The 21,183-nt window shown below is 38.6% G+C and overlaps 2 protein-coding genes across 2 annotated transcripts in view; one reads left to right on the forward strand and one right to left on the reverse strand.

Annotated features, from left to right (window-relative positions):
• CTNNAL1 (catenin alpha like 1) overlaps positions 1–17,703 on the forward strand; it is a 57,715-nt gene extending 40,012 nt beyond the window's left edge. The window contains exons 9-19 of the mRNA XM_064431012.1: positions 1,233–1,391; positions 2,836–2,928; positions 3,242–3,392; positions 9,321–9,358; positions 12,563–12,613; positions 12,712–12,866; positions 13,654–13,702; positions 14,494–14,550; positions 14,670–14,789; positions 15,931–16,014; positions 16,114–17,703. Of these exons, the coding sequence (XP_064287082.1) occupies positions 1,233–1,391; positions 2,836–2,928; positions 3,242–3,392; positions 9,321–9,358; positions 12,563–12,613; positions 12,712–12,866; positions 13,654–13,702; positions 14,494–14,550; positions 14,670–14,789; positions 15,931–16,014; positions 16,114–16,275 (1,119 nt within the window). The 3' untranslated portion in view covers positions 16,276–17,703. The remainder of the gene's footprint in view (positions 1–1,232; positions 1,392–2,835; positions 2,929–3,241; positions 3,393–9,320; positions 9,359–12,562; positions 12,614–12,711; positions 12,867–13,653; positions 13,703–14,493; positions 14,551–14,669; positions 14,790–15,930; positions 16,015–16,113) is intronic.
• On the reverse strand, positions 4,526–21,163 carry ABITRAM (actin binding transcription modulator). Its single transcript, XM_064431026.1, has 6 exons — positions 21,047–21,163; positions 20,920–20,971; positions 18,634–18,763; positions 17,857–17,933; positions 17,717–17,786; positions 4,526–17,648 (listed from the first exon to the last, which is right to left on the reverse strand). Exons 1-6 carry the CDS (start codon positions 21,108–21,110, stop codon positions 17,520–17,522), a joined length of 522 nt encoding a protein of 173 aa, XP_064287096.1. The 5' UTR covers positions 21,111–21,163; the 3' UTR covers positions 4,526–17,519.
• Between the last annotated feature and the right edge of the window lie 20 nt (positions 21,164–21,183).

The raw sequence follows: 21,183 nt of genomic DNA on the forward strand, positions 1-21,183 counted from the left end.
CATGTGAGCAATGTTGTATAAATGGTTTATAACAGGTTGTCATACCTCATTGTTCCCCCTCTAAAAAACAATTGCAGCAGGTTTTGAGGCAATAATTCAGTTGTCTTGTCTTTCATGAAATTAAAAAACAAATCCAGAAGAACTTAATTCTGGATGCACAGGAAGTACTGCCAGCAGATGGGGGTAAAAATGGAGTCCAGTGAATTAAAAACTCCATCACAACATTCCAGTAAATACTCTTCTCTGCCAAGTGAGTTCCAAGCTCACTGGATTCATAAGAGCTGGAAAAATACTTCCTCTTGAACACTGAGTTTGTTCTGTGCTCAGTCTAGTCTAGCAAAGTGAGTGCAATATTACAAGACTCACAGTAGTCCTATGAGTACATTCTGCTGTTTCTAAAGAGGTTGCTATTTTGGTTTTAGCAGTGTTCTTAAGATGGGACTGATTGCAGGGTGCAGGTAACCTAGTGACTAGTTACTAGAACTAGCAGCAGCTGTCACTGATACCTGTTTTCAACCAGGCTCCTTCACAGGACAGTTTCTGAGTGTGTGTCTGAATTTAGAGATGTGTTTAAATGAGAAGCTTCTCCTTGCTTGTTGGGAGTGTAGGGAGATTGAGATTTCTTCAAGACCCATCTCCTTGTAGAAAAGGTGCTTTACAAGGCTGTGTCACAAGCTGATTATATTCAAGCTTTTCTTTGCATCACTGATAATTCTAATTTCTAATATGTTATAAATTCAGTTTTGTATGGCTTCAGTTTGATTTGCACAGTTCAGTGTGTATTCTTTAGGAGAAGTGGAATGGCCATTGTGCTTTGCTTCTGCTGAACTTGGTGACCCACAGATTCATGCGCCTGGCTTTTCCCCAGCTGTAACATAATCAGAAAGCAGCAGTGTGATAACTTCATGGCTTCATTTTAGCCAGCTGCTCTTTTGTTTCTCTCCATATTTGATTGTGAGGTTGTTTATTCTTGTTTGTGGGAAGAGGTTTTTTGGCTTTTTGGTTGTTTAGTTTTTTTTTATTGCAGTGGATTTTATCTTTGTTCTTTGAATAGTAATTGAAGAACTAAAACTCTGGATAATAAGCAAGCTGTATATGAGCTTTCATGGTAGTAAAGTTTTTGCTTCTTGAAAAATTAATCTGTCTCTTAAGCTTGTTTGACTTGGTACTGGATAGTTGGTTTTTTTTCTCTGTTCCATGGTTTATCTCTCCTTCTTTTAATGCTATTCAAGGTCCACAGTGCAGCAACATCTCTGGCAGCAGATCTTCTAAAATACCATACAGATCATATGGTTCTCAAAGCATTAAAAATTACAGGAGTAGAAGGAAATCTTGAAGCTGTAGCAGAATATACTTGCAAGCTATCAGAGCAGAAAGAACAGCTTGTTGAGGTGAGTTCACACCTGCTTTCATTGTATAGGACACTTAGAAAATGAGTGGCTCGATTTGCATCAGTCTGCTCTTTAGGAAGGCTTTGGTCTGTGTTTTTGCAGTTTTACTTTATTTTCCTAGTACGCTGTTGAATTTTGGATTGTTCTTGTCAGGGTCTGAGCCAGATAGGTCACTGTGGCTTACAAGGGTTGTAGAAGGGCAGATTTGTGCCCAAGTCTCCTCATGGATTTAGAATCAATCTGTATGTAGACATTTGGCCTAAAATATTAATTAAAAAAAAATAAGTTTCTAGGTCTAAGAGGAAATTATCACCCCTTTCTTTCAAGCAGCAAGCATCCAGCAATAGCTGAATCCAGGTGTACAAGAATGCTGGAGATACACACTTATGTTTCTTAATTAGGTGGGTTTGATTTTTTGAAGATTAGTCAAGAGAGCCACTGAAAATCTTCCTCCTTTGTGAAAAGCAGTGTGTGGAGGGGATGTCAGCCACGTGTACCTTGGTGCTGTCTCTCTCACAGATGAGCAGAGGCACCCATGCCAGCAGGAGACATACAAATATAGATCACTTTGATCTGAAATACATGATGCCAGCAGCTGTACTTGCATGGTATCCAATACTCATTTCTAAAAAACTATGATATACAGGGCTTGAGGATTCCTCCCAGAGCTATGAATATGCAGAAGCAACACCCTTGAACTTCCAGGACTGGCAGAACAATGCTTTGAATTTTTAATTTCTACTTTAATGTCCCCTTGATCTGTGGCTATTTATTGTTCTAGTGAGACATCAATTTTTTTTTCAGGCATAACCAGAAGGTTAAATAGTTGCTTGTGTGTGAGACCTTGCAGCATGTCTGATGATATGCAATAAGTTTCATACATGCTGTCTCTGTCTTACAAATTCCTTTTGATCTGAAAACTTCCATGTTCCTTCCAACCCAAAGTTCACACTTAATCTTCCTAGAAAAAAAGATAAAGGAAAAAGTATTACTTGCCTAAACTGATTTGACACTGATTTGCTCAAAGATAATTTAGTCCATTGGATGATGAAAGCCTAAATTTTCCACATGGTTGCTTATTGCTGAATAAGCCTGTTCTGCTAAAGTTACTTATTCTACAGTTTTTCCAAGTTTTATATGTGTATGTTTACTTTCAGTTTTATTCAGTCATAAATATGTGAAATTGTCTTTGTTTTACTTTAATTTAGTTAAGACTTTCCTTTCTCTCAGTGGTTTTCCACACCTTTCAAGTCAGGATTTAGCCCCATTTTTATTATTAATTCTCCCTGAGAAGCACCCAGCTGTGCAGTCCCCAGGAAATATTTGAAAGGACAATCAGTAATTTTGTGTTTGTTTGTACACCTTATTTTTGTATATACACCTTTTCTCACTACTAATAGATGCACATTTTTTACAATTATTTTCATTTTTTAAAATAATTCAGATGTGTCGCTTACTGAGGCATGTTTCTGGAACTGAGCCCCTTGAGATAACTTGCATACATGCAGAAGATACCTTTCAGGTCACTGGCCCACAGGTATGTTCAGCTTTTAACTGGCCTCTTTTACTACACATAAATCAATAAAAAATACTTGTGTGAATTTTTAGGAGACCTAATGTTTACCTGTTCAAAGCATTCATTTCTAAGAAGGAATTTTGCTCCAGTGCTGGGTGGTAGCTAAAAGAATGCACAAGAAAGATCATCAAGCCTGCAATTGTGAGATGAATACACTAAGAAGACGTAATAGTAGTAGTTTAATTTTGTGTTTTGCCTGGGGAGGCATTTGTGAATTCATGTGGAACACTATGTACTAGGACTTGCAGTAGCAAATGCTTTGTTCTTCGTCCAGATAATTTCTGCTGCAGAAACCCTGGCATTACATCCATCTAGCAAGATTGCAAAAGAAAATCTTGAGGTGTTCTGCGAGGCCTGGGAGTCTCAACTGAGTGACATGTCTCTGTTGTTAAGAGAAATCAACGATGTGTTTGAAGGAAGAAGAGGTAAGAAGGCTGTGTAGAAATAGAAAAAATGTAACTTCAAATCTAAGAATTTTAAGTGTGATTTAGGAAATTCTGTTTTCTTAAGAATGGAGTGCAGTAAACAGTTCCACATCCTGTGGGATCTAGGTAGTAATACACAGATATGTTGGGTTTGTATAGGTGTCAAATCAGGCTGCTTATTGGATTTTTTCAAATAAAAGCAACCAAATATTTAAAGGCCCGATTTATGTAAGATTAGCTATGTTTAATCTTCTGCACTGGGATTAAAGTTCTAGCAAAATCAAATGGAACTGTTCAAAGGACACAAAAGTGTTTGACACAGCTTTTTGCCAGCAGTGTCCAAATACCAGGGGTAGTAGGGCTTTCACCCACCCCCTTCTTTTGTCTTGGACATATCATCAATTCATGACAGTCAAGATACAACTTGAATTGTGACATGTTTAATTAATGTCCTGTATTTTTGGAAAATACATATATACATATATGTTCTATTCTGTCAGCTTGCCTTGTATTCACTTCATAATGTAGTGAATGTAGTTATTTGATTTTTAAACTGCTGTCCTTTCTCCTGGATGGAATTTCTGACGACTCTGCACAATCTTGGGATATTTTCTCTGGTTGGTAAGTTTATTGGTATTTGTACAACATGTAGAAGAAAAGCTTGGAATCTTAAGGAAAAAAAATTCTGTGTCTACTTTTAGCATAGTGTAATTTACCTTTAAAATGGAAGGCATTCTGGTTTTCATTTTTATACCACATAATTTTGTTTCAGATTATGTCTTTAGTGTAGCCTGTCACACTTCTTATAGCTATGTCTTTGTTTCAGTCTTTAAGGTATAATTGCGTACAGATAGAATGTAATATATAATAATACTGAATGTCTTGTATTTTTAAGAAAATTGCTCAGGTTTGAAAGCTTAGACTTGGCAAAATACGGGCACTTAATTTTTTGTATCTAAGATACAGAAAATGTAAATCCTTATTCAGGTTAGATGACACTTTATCAGTGATACAATACTTCATCTTGCTATTGAGACCTCTTTTCATTTTCAGACTTGATTTTGTCGTTTAAATTTCTTTTCTTGATTTTTTTTTGTATAAGCAGTTCTTTACTGCCAGCATTTTGAGCAGAGTAGCACACAATCACGGGGTGTAATATCTGAAATTGTTGCTTCTGGTTGGTGAATGAGTGTGTGCCTGAGCCTCAAGACTTCTAAAAAGAAAACATATGTTGAAATTCTGAGGGGGTTTACAATAATTGTGTGTACTTCAGGTTATTGGCAGTTTGTGACTTCTGAGAAAAACGTGATTATTATCCCAGCTGTTCTTTCACCTTGGTCTGAAAAACCACATAAATATGTGCAGAGAGCCTGTTTATGAGCCAGCCAATCTTTTTATTTGTTTGTTTTGGGAGCCAGGGCCAAACTCGCTTCCTTTAAAAAGAATAAATTATAAAATGAAACTTAAATTACGCTATTATGCTACTGTTAATTTGCTAGAATAAATTTGGAATCTTTAGGGCTGATCTTGCAGTATCTGATTTTTTTCATATTCATACAATGGTCTTTAGACCATTTAGATTTATATCTGTCTCTGTGTGTGCATACATATATATATAGATATTACTGTATTTAAAAATCATGGGATGAGAATCATGCAACCACAGCAAAGCATATCCTTGGCTCTCCAAACAAATTGTTCTTGATATCTGATGCCCAGCCTCCTCTGTAGTTAGTAACTTTCTCATGGGGCTGCTGATGGCAGATAACACATTTTCCATAAGTGGTATTTTCCACTTTCTTTAAAGCATCATTTCACAATGATCTTGCTTGAAGGAGAATGGGTAGGTGGTCCTGAGCAGGTTGGAGGCCATAGTGAGTGATGCAGTGAAGACTTCTCTTGTTTGGCATAACCACACAAGTGTGTTCTTGCTAGTGGCTCTCATTTCCTCAATCTTTCTTTCAGCATAAAGTGTTCTGATACCACCACTGGTAAGGTACGAAGCATTGCATGTGTTCTCTCTGTGGCCTTGGCTCGTTAGATCTTGTATTGCCAAAACACTGTTAAGAAAACTCCATTTTCCTTGTCACGTGGCCCAGCCTAGTTAGAGACTTTCCTCTGAAACAATTTCATAGTAGCCACCAATTATGACTTTAGAAGTAATTTGGTGTCCTATATCCACCTGTCTTCTACAAAGTTTTCCTCTCTATTGTGGGCTAATCTGGTTTTGTTCGTTTCCTCTTCTTGGACTTCAGAGTGACTCTTGTAATTAAAAAAAAAAGGGAAGGGAGGGGAAAAAATCTCACCCAAATACCCATCCCCACCTTTTTCCTACTAGAAAATACCCTGAAGTTACTTTGCCACTTCCAACATTTTTCGTCTCTGAGAAAACACAACTGGTGATCCAGTAAATAAATGAAACTAACATATTTACTTGCTAAGAGATTGTAGGAGTAGCATTCACAAAACTTTTGCCTCTAAACACAATGGAGCTTCACAATTTTTGATAAGGCTTTATTCTTCTTGTAATTCATGACACTTGTCTTAATGTTGAGGTTGGTAAAAGTGTCTTTATTTTACAGACTAAAATGTATCAAGTGCTTTATTCATAGTAAAATTGTGACTGTATGTACGAAGAGATAGAATTACAGTAAAAGGTATATTTTTTTTTCTCCTCAGTTTAAAATCTTGTATTTTTGTACTACCAATTTAAATGTTTGGCTGTGTTAGAGAGTTCGGAATACAGCTTAAGATGCAAAAATTGAATGGTGACTAAATGTGCTGGACACATCAAATAAAAGAAGCATTTTTCGGAATACACTAGATTCACATTGTTTATACTCATTTCTTTAATTTTACAAGCAATTGCATAGCTCCTTATCCAGTGGTTTTTTTCATGACATAAAATGAGGTATTTCTCTTGCTGAGGTTCCAAATGTACATGGGAGGAGCTGAATTTAGCTTGAAAGTGAGTATTTTACTCCATTTTAATGAAATTATACTAGAAGATGCCCAAATTGAAGAGGGCTTCTCCAGCAGGATTCACAGGCACAACAGGGTGGGGGAGGTTGGTGAGCACAGCCCAGTAACCCTCATTTTTATTTTAGAAATATTCCTGTGCTGTGTAGAATTGTACAGCAAGGTAGTGCTGTCCTTTTTTCGCTCAATCCTAAACCACTTTTTAATCCAGTGGTGAGGAGGCCCATTCTGCACAGTGTTGGTGTGTCCAGGTTGGGATGAGGAGGATGGCAGGCTCCTGGAGAGGGTAACCCGTCCCTCCTGCCAGGCATGGGAAGTTTGATTCTGCCCACAGAGGGATTGTGTGATTCACTTCCATTTAATGTTTAACTCTGAGCTCTTGCACTTCAAGATGAACCACCTGACAAAAGTACCTTTCATCAATCCAAGCTGCTGGATGTCAGCCAAGCTCTTTTTTCTAATGTTTTGGTTTGAACATGGTGGAGAAGAATGTAAATAAATGATCCTCTGATTTGCTGCCTTGTAACCTGGGGTAAGAAGTGAGAGAACAGTTTCTGAAGATAACATACTTCTCTCCTCTTTTGTTTTGCCCACTTGATTTGAGAGGAGTTGAATGACCATGAGATTTCTGAAGGACTGTAGGTGATACAGATCAGAATTAGGAAGCTCAAATTCTAGGAAGAAGAGTGAAGCAGGCATGCTGCCATAATCTCAGAAAAGAAGGGACATCAAAAGTGGGAATTGAAAGTTCAAATAGGGGTATTATCTAGGGAAAACTAGGATTGGAACTAGTAGAAAGCAGAAAATTGGAAGACAGAATGAAATAATGAAAATTAATTTTAATGAAATAAAATTAAAAAGGAAAAACATGTTTAAGAAAACACATTAGGAAAAACAAAGGCAGAGTAAAATAAAAAGATCATAATGTGGTGAAAAAAGCCTTTTGGTATAATAGCAAAAATCTGACACACAAACTAAGGAAATTAAATACCTAAAAAATTATATATATATATATATTCTGTTAATGGAATCAAATAAAAGTTCTGTGGTTACACTGATGGAATTAAGTATTTTCTGATTAAGTAGGATTATCTCTGACCTGAGTTGATCTGCTCCTTTGAAAGGTTTGGTATCTGTGGGTCTGGTGAAGTCTATTTTTTGTGTGCGTATTTTGTGATGTTTTCGTGGGTTTTTTAAAATGTTCCAAGAAATAAATAGTTAGATCTTTCTTCTTGTTGAATATGGTGAGCAACGAAACCTTGCTAAGCCAAATAATGGGAATTACTAGAAGAGCAAAGGCAATTTTTATTTTCTTACTTTTGTTTGCCACCACTTTCCATTTGGTTTCTGTAATGCTGAATGCCTGCCTTGTGTGTGCAAGCAAGTACTGTGTCATTGCAGTGAGCATTTTTATTCCATTTGTTATGTCAAAGCTTTCTGTGTTTGAACTTTTTAACAAGACACAACAAGTTTTTACATAGCTCCAAGGAGATCTTTTATGCTGCAGCATTTAAAATTGCAAGTTCACTTTTGTTCTTGGTATGTCTTACATGCCCTTTAGCTGATGTTTTGATGTATAGGATGTTGTAAATGACTTCCTATAATTTGTATTGGTCTTTAGGGAGAAGTCTTGCTTGGATACATGTTTGGGCAATTAATATCCGAATAACACTGCATTCTGAAAAAAAAAAAGGTTATGCAGCTTGTTCCCTGTTAGCTCATTCATCTTTTGCAAAACTGCACAGGGGAAAGAAAAGGTGATCTTAGAAAGGAAGATTCAATTTTTCCTATTTTTCAAGAGGGTTGAAGGACACTTGTTGGCATCCTAAAATTGTAGGAGTCAGTTGCCTAGATACAGAGATTATGATCTTCCTGTTGTGTCAGGAGATAAAGGGCATGCTTTCAAAAAATCCTGAATGCACAAAAGAACTGTCTTCTGAGGACTCAGTATGGAATTTCTCTAGGAGCTGATACAAGAGGAGGAATTAGCAACTGTAGAGGGGTTTGTTGGTTGTCATTTGCTGCTGCATGGTGTCTATGCAAACCTGTACTGACATCCATTGTAGTAGCCCTTGGGTTTTAGTTAGTGGGGTTTTTTGATTGTTTCTGGGGTTTTTGGTAATAACAAGTTCTTAGTAGCTCTTAAGTTTTTTGCTTATTTTAATTTGGTTTAGCAGACTTTCCTCTCCTGAATCTATTGTAATAAATGCAAGTCTTCATAGACTGTTATGTCTTCTAGTAATTGAAACTCTAATCTTAGCCTGTTAGCCCAGGCAGTGATCCCTCTTGGAAATAAAGTCTTCTTATCAACTTTTAGGTAACACCCAAAAAGGTTTTTTTCTTTCTTAATTTGTCTTGCTCAGACTTGGAATATTTTAGGCTCCTGGCCATACAAGAAACAATTCAATAAAAGTGTAGAACTTCCTTCTTCATAAAATACAGCACACATGGGATACATATAGTACGGTACAACATGAGAGTTTTATTTGTATTACTTAGGAAAACCTGCCTAGGTATTTCTCACTTAGTGGCACTGTCTGCTCCAAATTTCAGACCATTCAGCCCATGCCAAGAAAAGCCATACATAGAGCTACAATTTTATGTTCTGTATTCTGCAACAAAATGAGTGCATGTAGCTAGTGAGTCTTTGGAGAGAGTTGCTTTACTTCCTTGTGAAATACATGCAGGAAACTAGGAATATTACTGAGGGAAATGTTCAGGGAAGCTTTCTTAATTGCCAGTTGCTAAAATCTGAGCAGTACAGAGCTCTTGGCCTGTCTCTGAAAGCATGAGACAGAAGATCTTTTGCAGTACTCAGAGAGGAGGAATTACAGGTAAGTAATTTGATTTTCTAACACTGCAGTTTAAGGAAGGATGAAGTAAGGCATTTGATCTCACTGATTAAAATCTGCTTACAAATTTTGGTGTAAACCTGTGTGTTCTTCATAGGAGAGAAGCGTGTCTACCTATCACTGCCCAGACCAGGGGTAAGTTGCTTTTGGGTTTGTTGTGTTTATTTTGTATCTGCTGTTCTCTGTTTGATTTCTTTCCCTGTCACAACTTGATGGGGACCTAAAAATATCTTGGTAACACACATTCTGACTGAATGGCTGACAGTAAAATATCAAAGTTTGTCAATTTATAAAAGTGAATAATAAACAGAGTGAAGACAAATCTAACTAATTATGTTATGTGCTTTAATCACTTTGATTGTACATAAACTTTAATTCCTGTTCATTATTTTTTTACCACAAACTCTACTTTCATGCTATATAATAAAAAAGTGCATTGTTGCTATTAAAACATGCACTTTTAGGAATATGCTGAAAATTAAAAGAAAAAATAAATCATATTACTAAGACTTAACATTGTAGCCTGAGTTAACCTATTTGGAACAAGAGTTCATGTTCGAGCCTGTTGTAGCCTCTTTAAATAATGGGTTCTTGTTTCCTTCTTTGATCTTAAGTGTGTTCAATGTAGAGAAAAAAGTTACACCAAATGCCCAGTTTTTAGGTGTGAGGCGTTTAATATCCTTAGCTGATTATAACTGATATGACACTGTTTCTGAGAGTGTCTGTGTGTTAGGAAGCCTCCTAAACATTGTTAGTGTCATGTAATCAAGCATTTGATTCACTTGTTGTAAACTGAATCTTTCCATGGGTAGGAAAAAAGGAAAGAAATGGTCTCAAAAGGTGCATTAAGTTCTAGGTTTTTTCTTTCTCTCCTTGCTTTCTTTCCTTAATCTGTAGAGGAATTTGGGTTAGAAATGGTTCTCCGTCTCCGTGTCTTCTGTTGTGCACTTCTACAGCTTCAAACATAATACAACTTCTGACCCTTAATGAAAAGATAGAAGCTTTATAAATCCAAGATTTATAAAAAAATCTTATAAAGCCAATCTGCAGATTTAAATAGAGTATGTTAGGCTGCATGAGCATGGGTGAATTTCACAGTTATGGAACTAAATATTAAAACTTTGGATAGGGTTTCTGTCCCTGACCAGTTTGACTAAGACACATAACTTCTGGATGTCATAACTTAGAGATTAAATGTTTGAAGTCAGAGTCCCACTTATGGATTCATATGTTTTTAAAAATACTTCAATAAAAATGTTGTGGTCAGCATTTAAACAGTTCTGCTTTGTTATTGTTTGAAAGGTTGCTGCCTTCTTTTTGAGTTTTGCAAGATACTTAACACTGTGGGCAGTTACAAATGCACAGTTTGCAAGTAGACAGGAAATGTAGATTGCATCCACAGGACTCCAGAGCTTCTTCACAGAGTGATTTTGATTTCTTTGCCTAGCTGATGCTCTGAGCTTTGGAATTGCCTCTCTTCCCAGTGCTGTTCCTCTCAGCAGAGCCTCTCCTCCCCCTGCTGCCACCACAGATCTGCTGTGCCTGGCTGACGCCCACGCTATCCCTGCACAGAGGCCACACTGTTCCTGCCAGTCTAATTAGATCACATATTTTGTTACATCTGTTTAATTGCCACTCTGATGTTTGCTGGTAATGAGTTGCACCCTAGACCATGTAGATGAGGACCAGAGCAGCAGTGATGATTCATGTGTGTACTTAATGCATATTTTTTTCTCTATACTTTAAAGTGTTAAATCATGTTTTAAAAGCAGAATAATGTATCTACTGATCTGATACTGTTAAAATAATGCAAGGGAACACAAGAGTGGAGAAAACTGCAAAAACATTCTGAGCTTTCTTTAGTTATTTGTGAATGGAAAAACTTACTTGTTGTAACCAGTGCTGGTTTTCTTGACTGCCCTTCCTTGACTCCGCAGCTTAAATATTTGCCATACCTTCGAGACCAAAATTTGTGTTTACAAACAAATCGTTTGGTTTTGTCTTCCTTTCTTCTTTTAAGACACTGCCTTGAAAGCAGCATTTATGAAATTGCATTTCTAATATGCAGTATAGTCAAATCACTATTAGGAGTTCAGTCCTTTGTGCTAAATGTTTCGATATGAGATCAGCATTTCTAATACATAGGCAGAATTGCAGTGTCTAATCTGGGTTGACATTCATAAGATTCAGAATATTTAAACATTTTTGGATGGGAATAGAGAAATGGCAGAAAATTAAACTGAACACTAAATTGCACTAGGAACTTCAGTATGAGTACTTTTGCTGAGATTCTTGAAGTAAGAAATGGAAATGGGACCAGAATCTCATTTCTGATGCTGTTCACAATGAACAGTGTTGTTTCTTGGTGGGGTTTTTTGTCCCCTGCATGCATAACTGAACCTAATTTGCCCAAGTATTCCCACAAATGAACAGCAGCAGGTTTTTTCCAGAGTTTTTCAGCATCTCAGACAAGGCTCTTAGTTGGGCACTGAGATTATCCAGCTTCCTCCTGTGCCTCACACCTCTCCAAGTTATGACACCAACTTTATACTACTCTGCAGTCCAGTGGTTTCTGAATATGGACTGTGCCTCCCATGTCTGGTGGTTCTGCTGTCTTTGCACAGTGACAGCACCAGCACGTGAAATTAAAGCCAAGAACAGCAAATAATTATGAAATAAATTATTAATTACTGCCTAAGTGTGTCATGCAGTTGGCAAGCACTACCTTACCAGGTAGTCCACTCACATCAGTGCCACTAATTATTGCTTAATATGAGCTAATATTTGGCTTGCAGCCAGACTTACATTTTGGATAGTTAATGACTTAAAAAAAAAGAAGAACACCCATGAAAAGATCAGTGTCAGTATTTGCTTACAGCTGCTTCTCCAGAGTGACACAGCATTATGGGCTGTCTCCTCACATCAGCATTCATGTGGGTTGTAGCCTACATCAGTTTGCTATTAGCCAAATCAGCATCCCTGTTACATCAGTACCATCACTGACAGAAAAATCAGTGCAGGAGCACTTGCTTCAGACTGTTTAGTCCTGAGTATTATTGAGGATTTACAGGGTAAAGGGAAGAGACTGTACTGCATTAGGAAGTGGAGCCTGAGAACTGTGGAAGAGGTCTTTCCCATGCAATTTCAGGGCATCTGCACCTGCTATTCCAGGACAGACAGATCAGATCAGGTTCTCAGTGTCTGCTGAGAAGTTTGTTTGAACCTCTGGAACTCTCCTGCAAAGTCTTTCTCTGAATATAGAGTTACCTCTTTAAGATTTGCTAGTGAAATGATTACCAATTCCTTTTATTTAAAAATATTATTTTTTGTTTGAAACAGAAGCATAATGCAAATCTGAAAGCATTAAAGCCAGTCAAACTTGATACTGAGGTAAGATGCCATCATTTTAGTAAAAAAACTCCTGTCATATTTTTATATTATCTAAAGAAAGCGTTTTTAAGTGCCATAAATATGGTTACCATTTACAGGAACAGGCTAAAATTGCAAAACTTGGATTAGAATTGCATCTTCTAACATCTGATGTGGATTCTGAGACAGAGAAATGGGAGGATCAGGAGAATGAGATTGTGCAACATGGGCAAGGCATGTCAAGTATGGCCTACTCCATGTATTTATTTACCAGGTAATTACACTGCACGTGACAAATTTTGGTCAGAAAAAGAGTATTTACAGTGTTTATAAAAAAGAACACATTTTCATTTTCCGGGTATAATAATTAGGACCCATTTAGAAAAGAACTTGATTCTGTCTGTAGGCTTTATAAATTTTTATAAATTTCTAAACTGTTTAAAAAAAACTCTTAATTTTAAACCCCACTTTATTTTTAAAGGGCTTAACATCTGTTTCATTGGAGGGCATCTATTTAAATGTCTCTTGGGTATGGAAAACATTTTAAGAAGTATGTTCATAAATACTTTGAAAATTAAGGGAATTAAAGCACAAGTATATACCTGTAGATGAGATATAACTGTAGATGAGAATTACTGATCCTTGCACTGAAAAGTGTTTATCTGAAATTTTCCTGTGCAATGTCAGCGTTCTTACATGAAGAATTTAGGTTTGCTTGGGGGTTTTTTACCAGAGATTGTTGTTTTTTTTTTTTTTGTTACCTACTAGTCCAATAATACTCAGTATGCCAGAGATGTGGATTTCTGGTCTTGTTCAGCTTATGAGAACTGAGCCATTGTTAATTCCCCGAGAGTGCTGTAGCTACTGAGGTGTTTGTGTAGTATTTTTAAAGTCAGTTATTGTGGGTAGTTGTGTCTAGTATCTTCTAAAGACTGATATTTACAGTTCACTGGTGTGAACTGTAAAATGTTCAGTGGCAATACTATAATTTTTGTAAGTAGCAAGCAAAATAATCGACAGTCTATAAATGGCCTATCTTCTGCTTTTGTTATTTCTCACAGAGGAGAAGGACTTCTGAAAACTACTCAAGATTTATTTCATCAGGCAGAGGTAATGTATTTTTAACAAAATAGGACGTAGACACTGTCAGTGAAGCCAAACATGAACTTCAGTGTCTTGATTCCTTACACATAAGTACTGTGTACCATGAATTGACTGGCAGCTGTAGACTTTGAGCAGCCTAACTCTGATACATATTCTGAAAGTGATACATATTCCCAGTGTTCCAGTAGTAGCTTCAGACAGGATCATTACACTGACAGATTCCGGCTAGGAGCAAGGATAGCAAACTGGCATTATGGCAAATAGAGTGGATTTCAGCACATCTGTAGTATTTGTTGTGTCACTCAGCTCAGTCCCTGGTAGTGTTAACATCCTAGTCTGAGCAGCAGGATTTTCATGGGAAAGAAAGAAGATGTAAAAACTAGCCCAATGCAAACAGAAGGGCCCAAATGAAGGGATGTGGGATGCTATTTCCAGGATGCATACCTGTCTGTAACAGGAGACTGGTTACCTTTGAAAGGACAATAAACAAACGGGGCAGGTGTCATCACAAAATATTTGTGAGCTGCCACGGTGCAAAAAATAATTGGAAGTTGGGGGTTTTGTTATATCTAAAGGGAAAGCCTTTCAACTCTGCTTATCTGTGAGGATGGGAGTTTGTAGTATAGCTTGTTATTTCAGAAGTCACTGCAAACTGCTGACTTGTGAATTGTAGATGTATACAATTATTACAAGTATTTCCTGCTACCTTTTTACATAAAAGCCACTATAAACCACGAGGGAAAAAGCCTTACCTTCTGTTGTGATTTGTTTTGTTACATGCTTTCTCCTACTTTCAGATTTTTGCCACAGAGGGCACAAAGCTTGCTTCAGCTCTTCATGCTCTTTCTGATCAGGTGATGTATCTTACGACATCAGTGACACCGCTTAGAAGTTGCTTGTGCTGTTTTCTCCCATAACTTGATGTTGCAGTCTTTAACACAGAGTTATTTTGTCTTTCTGGACAATGTACCAGGTACGTGATGATGACAAGCCTTTGCTTCTGTTGGAGGCTGAAAAACTCATCTCTATGTGCAAGCAGATCCAGACAACAGCTAAAGCTTCTGCTCAGGGTAAAAGTGCTACATTTACAAAGGTAAGGTAAAAAATTCTGTATTTCTCAAAGTAACACCTAACTTGTTTTGAAATAAAGTGATTTACTAATTTATGCTCCTGTTAAAATATAGAACTAGGTTGCAGTGGTACTGTAATCCACTAGAATTCCATTCAGATAAACAGGAACTGTAATTAAATGTACCTTAGTATGCACTTCAGGGATCACAATTTTAATGAAGGTAATATGTATTTCCACCACTGTAATAATTACTGTTATTACTGTTACTGATGTTTAACATAAATGTAACAAATTCCAAACCCCCAACTCCACTACTGAAACACATTTGCTTCTCAGTAGGCAGCATCGACCCAGGACTGCGCAGATTTTTTTCAGATATTCATATTTGCTTTAAATAACTACATAGATATCTGCCATGAAAGTTTCATCACTGTTAACACAAGAAGTACATCTGCAAAGATCAGAGGGGATCATTATCCCTGAGCCAGCAGCAATCAATGTGAGCAAGACCATTTCCATGAAGCTGGATGTTTGTTTGCAATTGGCTGTGGAAAAGGAGTTTCAGTTTTACAGCAGGGTGTGAAACTGGCTAAAGCATGCAAGCCACTCAGAACCAAACTCAGCACCTTGGGGCTACTGTATGGTTTGTTTTCCACCCTCTAAATTAAATGGGAACTTCAGTCTGTTATACAGTGATGTATCAGTACATAGCAGTAACGGGTTCTCAGATTAATGTCTGAGGGCTCAGACTTGTGATCTGTACTGAGTGTTAAGATAACTTTCAGTGTAACAACAAACTAAGGCATGGCTCTCTAAATCATGCTGGAAAAAGGAAAACATGAAGAATTGTGGTGATTCATGCTTAGATCATAATAGATACTTTCTAAGAGACTTCTGTTACTGTTTAATATAATATTATTAGTAGTTCATTCTCTTGGAATGTGTCTGCTAAGTTGTGCTTAACAGAAGGGATGCTCTTGTTTTACATATACTATACAGAGAAGTATAAAAAAAAGTAGGCAAGCCCATTTGATTAGGAGATATTTTAACAGCAAAAGTATTACTTAACCCAGCTCAAAACAGATCATCTCATGCCAAAAACAACTGCTTAACACAAGTATTGAGTAATAGGTATTACTCTACTATTAATTGTCTTGTTTAGGTTGATGCATGCATTCTGAAAACAAGGAATGTGATGACCTTGTTATGTCAACTTCTTCCACTTTGTTGCAAATTACTGAGAAAGGTGAGTGCTAGCTTAATCTGCACTATTTAAAACTATTGGGGGTTGTTTGCTTGGGTTGCTTGGTTGTTTTTAAGAAAACTTTCTTATATACATACACAGAATAAAGCGGGAAATGGTTGTCTTAAGCCTGCTCCACCATGGAAAGAAGACAGAATACGAACTGGTACAAATGCACGTACTCCAGAAAGAAGAGTGGAGACATTTGGCATCAAGTCTTTAGAAAATCATGTAACAAACATGACGTTTTTAGAGAGCAAGTAATCGTAGCACTGAGAAATGCAGGAATTCCCATTTGAAAATAACACTTGCTGAAGTTTCAATACTGCTTTCATTTGTGGAAAGTCAAGCCAGGTTAATTTGATATAAAACTGTTGACCTTTGTCACATCTAATAGATGTCCCATTACTTAGCCATTAAAACACAAGCTAGTCTAAATATTCTGTATTTTTATAATGTGAATGCCTTTCCTGTACTTGCTATTTTGTAATTAATGCTTCTGAATGTCTTAATGGATGTGTCAACCCAAAGATGCTGCTAATAGACATTTTACATAAAGACCCCCGTGCTGCATATGCTACATGTAACACTGCTGTTGAAGTCTGTAAACTCATCTCTGGCCTATTTCAGTCTAGGTATTTGATAAAGCAGAATCAGGAATATAGTCTGAAAGGCTGTGGCTTGAAGCACTGAAATGTTACCTTAGTTACAAGTTATACCTGCAATGAAGTAATTGTAGGGGGGAAAAAAACCTTTCAATAGATGCACCTCTGAATTTTAATCTTGACATGATTCATCTCCACAAGAAGTATATTTCTAAGTGATTAATAGTTTTGACTGAAACCCTTTTTCTTTTACTCTATTTGTAGATGGCAGATGTTGCTTTCTTTCTTATTAAAACTTACTGAGTAGAACTTGAGTTGCCTGTAGAACCACTGAAGTATTATGCAGACTTGATATTATGCCATTTAAAACTGAAGAAAATAGATACTGATTATTACAAAACTCTGTACAAAGGGCGTTATTTGACTTCAGGATACCATGAAAATACAACTTGGTGTAAAATACGAATTTTCAAATTTATCTTCCCTTTGTACAGGCTTTTGTTGCTTTTTTATTTTCCATTCACCTGTGTCAAACTCCCTATTGTATTAGTTTAACTCAATTACATGACAGCTAAATGCTATGAGTTTTCTGTATGTACTATGCTTGCATTAAGCAGAAGCAAAGCTGATTGTGGAACATAAATAATCTTCAACATTTCATTCTGAGCTTATTTAAAAACCAGTAGTGATAGTATTCAGAGAAAAAGAAAAATTTTATGTCAAGTTTTTACAGAAATTTTAATATACAAACTATTTGAACTGCTTTATTCTTTTATGAATCAAGGAGTTTAGTTCCACTTTTAAAAAACCGGCACTGGGCCTTTTCCATACTATAAAACTCACAGTGTACAATAAAAGTCACTTATTTAGTATCAAACACAGAAGGGAAGTGTGGAATTGATTTCATGAAGCAGAACTGCGGCGTTTCATCAAGACTTCCTCGTACTCCTTTTGCGTCAGAAGTCCCTGAGTTATACTCTTGCTTTCTTCAAATTTGGGTAGAACCACTGCAATGTACCCCTCAGTTGATGGCTAAAAAGCAAGACTGAAGTTAGCAGTGAAATAAAAGCTGAAAAATAAAGAACAAGAAAGTGTCTTGCCTTTTCTTGCAGAAGAGCAGGATTACTAAGGATGTTCTCATTCACTTCAATCAGCCGCCCTCGTATGCAACTGCAAAAGTGTTCAGATTCTGTAGATGTGTGGGGTATGTCAGGGTAAGAAAAAATGGGAAAAACCTTACCTGTAAATGGTGTATTCCTCTCCATCTGATGAAGATATCCTGCACAGAGGGGCAAGTTCTGTTAAAAACTGAGCTCCCTGCATTTGGAAAACAAATAAACATGGCTGTAGTTTTAATTGCACAAGACTTGTAAAAGTATTACCATCAGCAGTGTTTGAAAGGAAGGATGTGTGATTGTTATGGGTCATTCCAAGTTACTGAGCTGTTCTTCCCTACAGAAGGGAAGATGCCAACTTTGTTATGTGCACAAATCAAATAGAGGCTTGTTACAAGCTTACAGATTTAGTCATAATTAAGTTTCCTGCAGACTAGCAAACTTGTACTTTGAGGAGACTGAAGTCAGGGGAGAAAGGAGAGGAACAGCACCATTGGTTTTGGTGTAAGCAAGTTAAACTGCACCTTCAAAAACCCACCACACTGAACTGGCCCATCCACTATCTAGTCTCCGAATCCTTAGAAATACATGTATCTTAGAAATACATTTTTATTATTTCAGGGATGTTTATGTCCTGCTGTACACTACTAAAAAAAATTACTGGAAGCGAGTGTGTTTGAGCAACACTGGAAACCACCAGTGCTGTAGGACCACTGGCAAGGCCCTGGCTGGGCCAGGCAGACAGGCACCTCTTGAGAAAGTCAAAATTCTTCAAGTGCAGAGAGGCTGGTTTTAAGTGAAATACAAAAGTAACCTGCTGGGTTTCTCTCCAAGAAAGGACAGAAAGATCTCAGACAGTGTGAGAGATTAAAATGAAAACTAAGGAAATCAAAAAGCCATACCCTTTTTGACTTCCCAGAGACCTTATTCTGAAGTCTGCTACAGTTTGCACTGATTTGGTAATTAATGTTTTTAATTGTTTTCCCACTTTGAAGAAGAGGGTGGGCTTCTGCCAAGGTGATGACACAGATTCTGAAAAAAAAAAAACAACAATATAATTATTCCACTGTAGTTGTAAGAAGCCACAGCTTTGTGCTCTAAGCATGTCCCACAACTTTCTCTGCCTATCTTTGACACCTGCTGTAACAAACTGAACAAAAATGGCATTCTGACCTAAAGCCACTGCCATGGAAAATGCTTCATTTTGAGATATCAGACTGGACTGTAAAAAGCCCTACACTTCTTACTGAAAGAAAACCACTGCTCTTAAATAAGCCAGTGCTGCTCTATCTGTTGTGCCCCACGAGAGCCTGGTTGGTTCATTTCAGCAGGTAGCTGAAGTAGGTACTCGGGTTAAGATAAACAAGTAAAGCACGGTGTACTTTTGTTAAAACCACAAAGAAATGTTTCTCAACAGCTAAAGGCCCTATGCAGTGAGGAATCCTGAGGAATCCTTTGGTGATCTGGCCTTAGTTAACTTGCTGCTTACATTTCATTTTTTCTAATTGAGGGTTACTTCTTACCATGATGCTGGACAGTTTGAGACGAGCCCAGCTGCAGAGACTAGGCCTGCCTGGCCTAGAACCAGGCTCAGTGCACAAGCATGAACTTGTCATTAAACAAAGAGAGTGGAAGCTGTTCTGTTTGAGACTATAAAACCTACAGCAAGCACCAGAATCAACAGAAGAGTGACTGCAGGGAAAAGCAGGGCACAGAACCAGATCTCTCCCTGTGGATGCTGTATCCATCTCCCCACTCCTCCTGGGGAGTTGTGGCTGCACAGCTCCCACAAGAGGGAGCCGGATCCTGGTGAATGCATCCAGCATGTCCTAGGAGCAAAGCTACCTCCCTTCACCCCAGCCTCCTTCTAAGGGGAAGATGACAAATTATCTTTGAGCTGTCACTTGATGGAGCTGAGACCTCGTAAAACAAAAAATCAAGAGACAACTTCACACTGCCTAGAAACAGCAAACTGAATCACAGCTCTATATATAATAATGGTAAAATACTTCACAGAACATCTGGCTGAGCTGCTGTGGAATCCAAGGGTTCTGATAATTCTCAATTGAAAGCAGCAGAGTAGTCTACATAGACAACTGAACAAATCAATGGGTTTAACTATTGTTTATATCAGACACTGAGATTAGGAACCTTATATTCAGTATTCAGTACAAATGGAAGGGTGTCCTTCCTTGCTGTTACTGTCACACCTGTTATTTGAAGGTACTCTGGTTTCCCTTTTGAAAGAATAGAGGAAGAACTGCAGGAAAAAGCCACAGAGAAGCTGCAACTCCAAAGGCTGCAGCGATGGTTCTGCCCTGTGCCAAGCATATCCTTCCTTTTTACTCTGAATTCCTAGAGCAGGCAACTCACCGGGACCACAAATGCTACCTCACCTTCCCTCAACCCATGAGCCACTGGCCCTGGGTTTTTGTGTGGACAGTAGTCAGGTTCTGTTCTTCCCTCTGGGACTGGACACCCCAGAAATGCTCCTGATGCCCTGAGAGGTGCAGCAGGGGGAGGTCAGGTATGGAAGGAGACTCCACATCAGGTACAGATTGACTCTAAATAACAGGATATCCAGCTACATCCAAGCAGAAGCAAGACGCTTTCCTATCTTGCCTTCATCATCTATTAGTGCACAAATGTACAAGGACAAGCAATTAAGTTTTCTCTAGAAAAAGCGGAATGTTTGTTCAAACTGAAGGATTTCTAAATGAAGTTAAACAGACTCCTTCAGAATGTCATTACACAAAGGCATTTTGGAACGTTTCTCTTCTGCTACTGCTGATCACAGAATCAATTAGGTTAGAAAAGAGCTCTGAGATCGAGTCCAGCCTATACCGAACACCACCGTGTGAACCACAGCAGGCCCTGAGCGCCACCTCCAGCCTTTCCATTCCCTGTCAGCAGGAGAAGGTGCAAGGGAGCCAGGGCAGCACCACGGCCACCGCTGGGCAGTGCGAGGGGGCCGTCAGGGGCGAAGAGGCCAAGCCTCCCTGTTCCTCACTGCAGCAGAAATTAAAGGATGGGGAGGCCGATTTGTGTCTCTCCCATCCTCCCACCGTTCCGGACAGCAGGCTCGCCCGGTGCTGTGTCCCAGCCCGCCCTGCCTGTCCCGGCTGCGGCAGCGCCCCGGCCGAACGCAGCCCGGCGCCTCCCGACGCCGACCCGCGCCGGCCACTCGCCTGTTGGAGTGCTGCAGCACGCAGAAGTCCTCGCACGGCCGCCCCTTCACGTCTGCAAGAAGGGCACAAAGAGGAGTCAGGGCCCCGCCGCCGCCCCGGCCCGGCGCGGCGCGGCCCCCGGCGGTACCTGGCTTGTACCAGCGTGTGAAGTAGCGCTCGGCGCCGCCCGGCCCCGCCGCCCCCTCAGCCATGCCCGGCCCGGCCCGGCCCGGCCCGGCGCGCCGCGATGACGGCAGAGGGCGGCCCCGGCCCCAGCCCCGCCCC

Source organism: Passer domesticus, chromosome 1 (assembly GCF_036417665.1).
Source record: "Passer domesticus isolate bPasDom1 chromosome 1, bPasDom1.hap1, whole genome shotgun sequence".
NCBI lineage: Eukaryota > Metazoa > Chordata > Aves > Passeriformes > Passeridae > Passer > Passer domesticus.

Coding starts and splice junctions, on each gene's coding strand:
- ABITRAM (XM_064431026.1), bottom strand. CDS start 21,110: ATGGCTGAGGGGGCGGCGGGGCCGGGCGGCGCCGAGCGCTACTTCACA. Junction 20,972..21,046: donor CACACGCTGGTACAAGCCAG/GTACCGCCGGGG, acceptor CCCTTCTTGCAG/ACGTGAAGGGGCGGCCGTGC. Junction 17,787..17,856: donor GAGGAATACACCATTTACAG/GTAAGGTTTTTC, acceptor ACACTTTTGCAG/TTGCATACGAGGGCGGCTGA.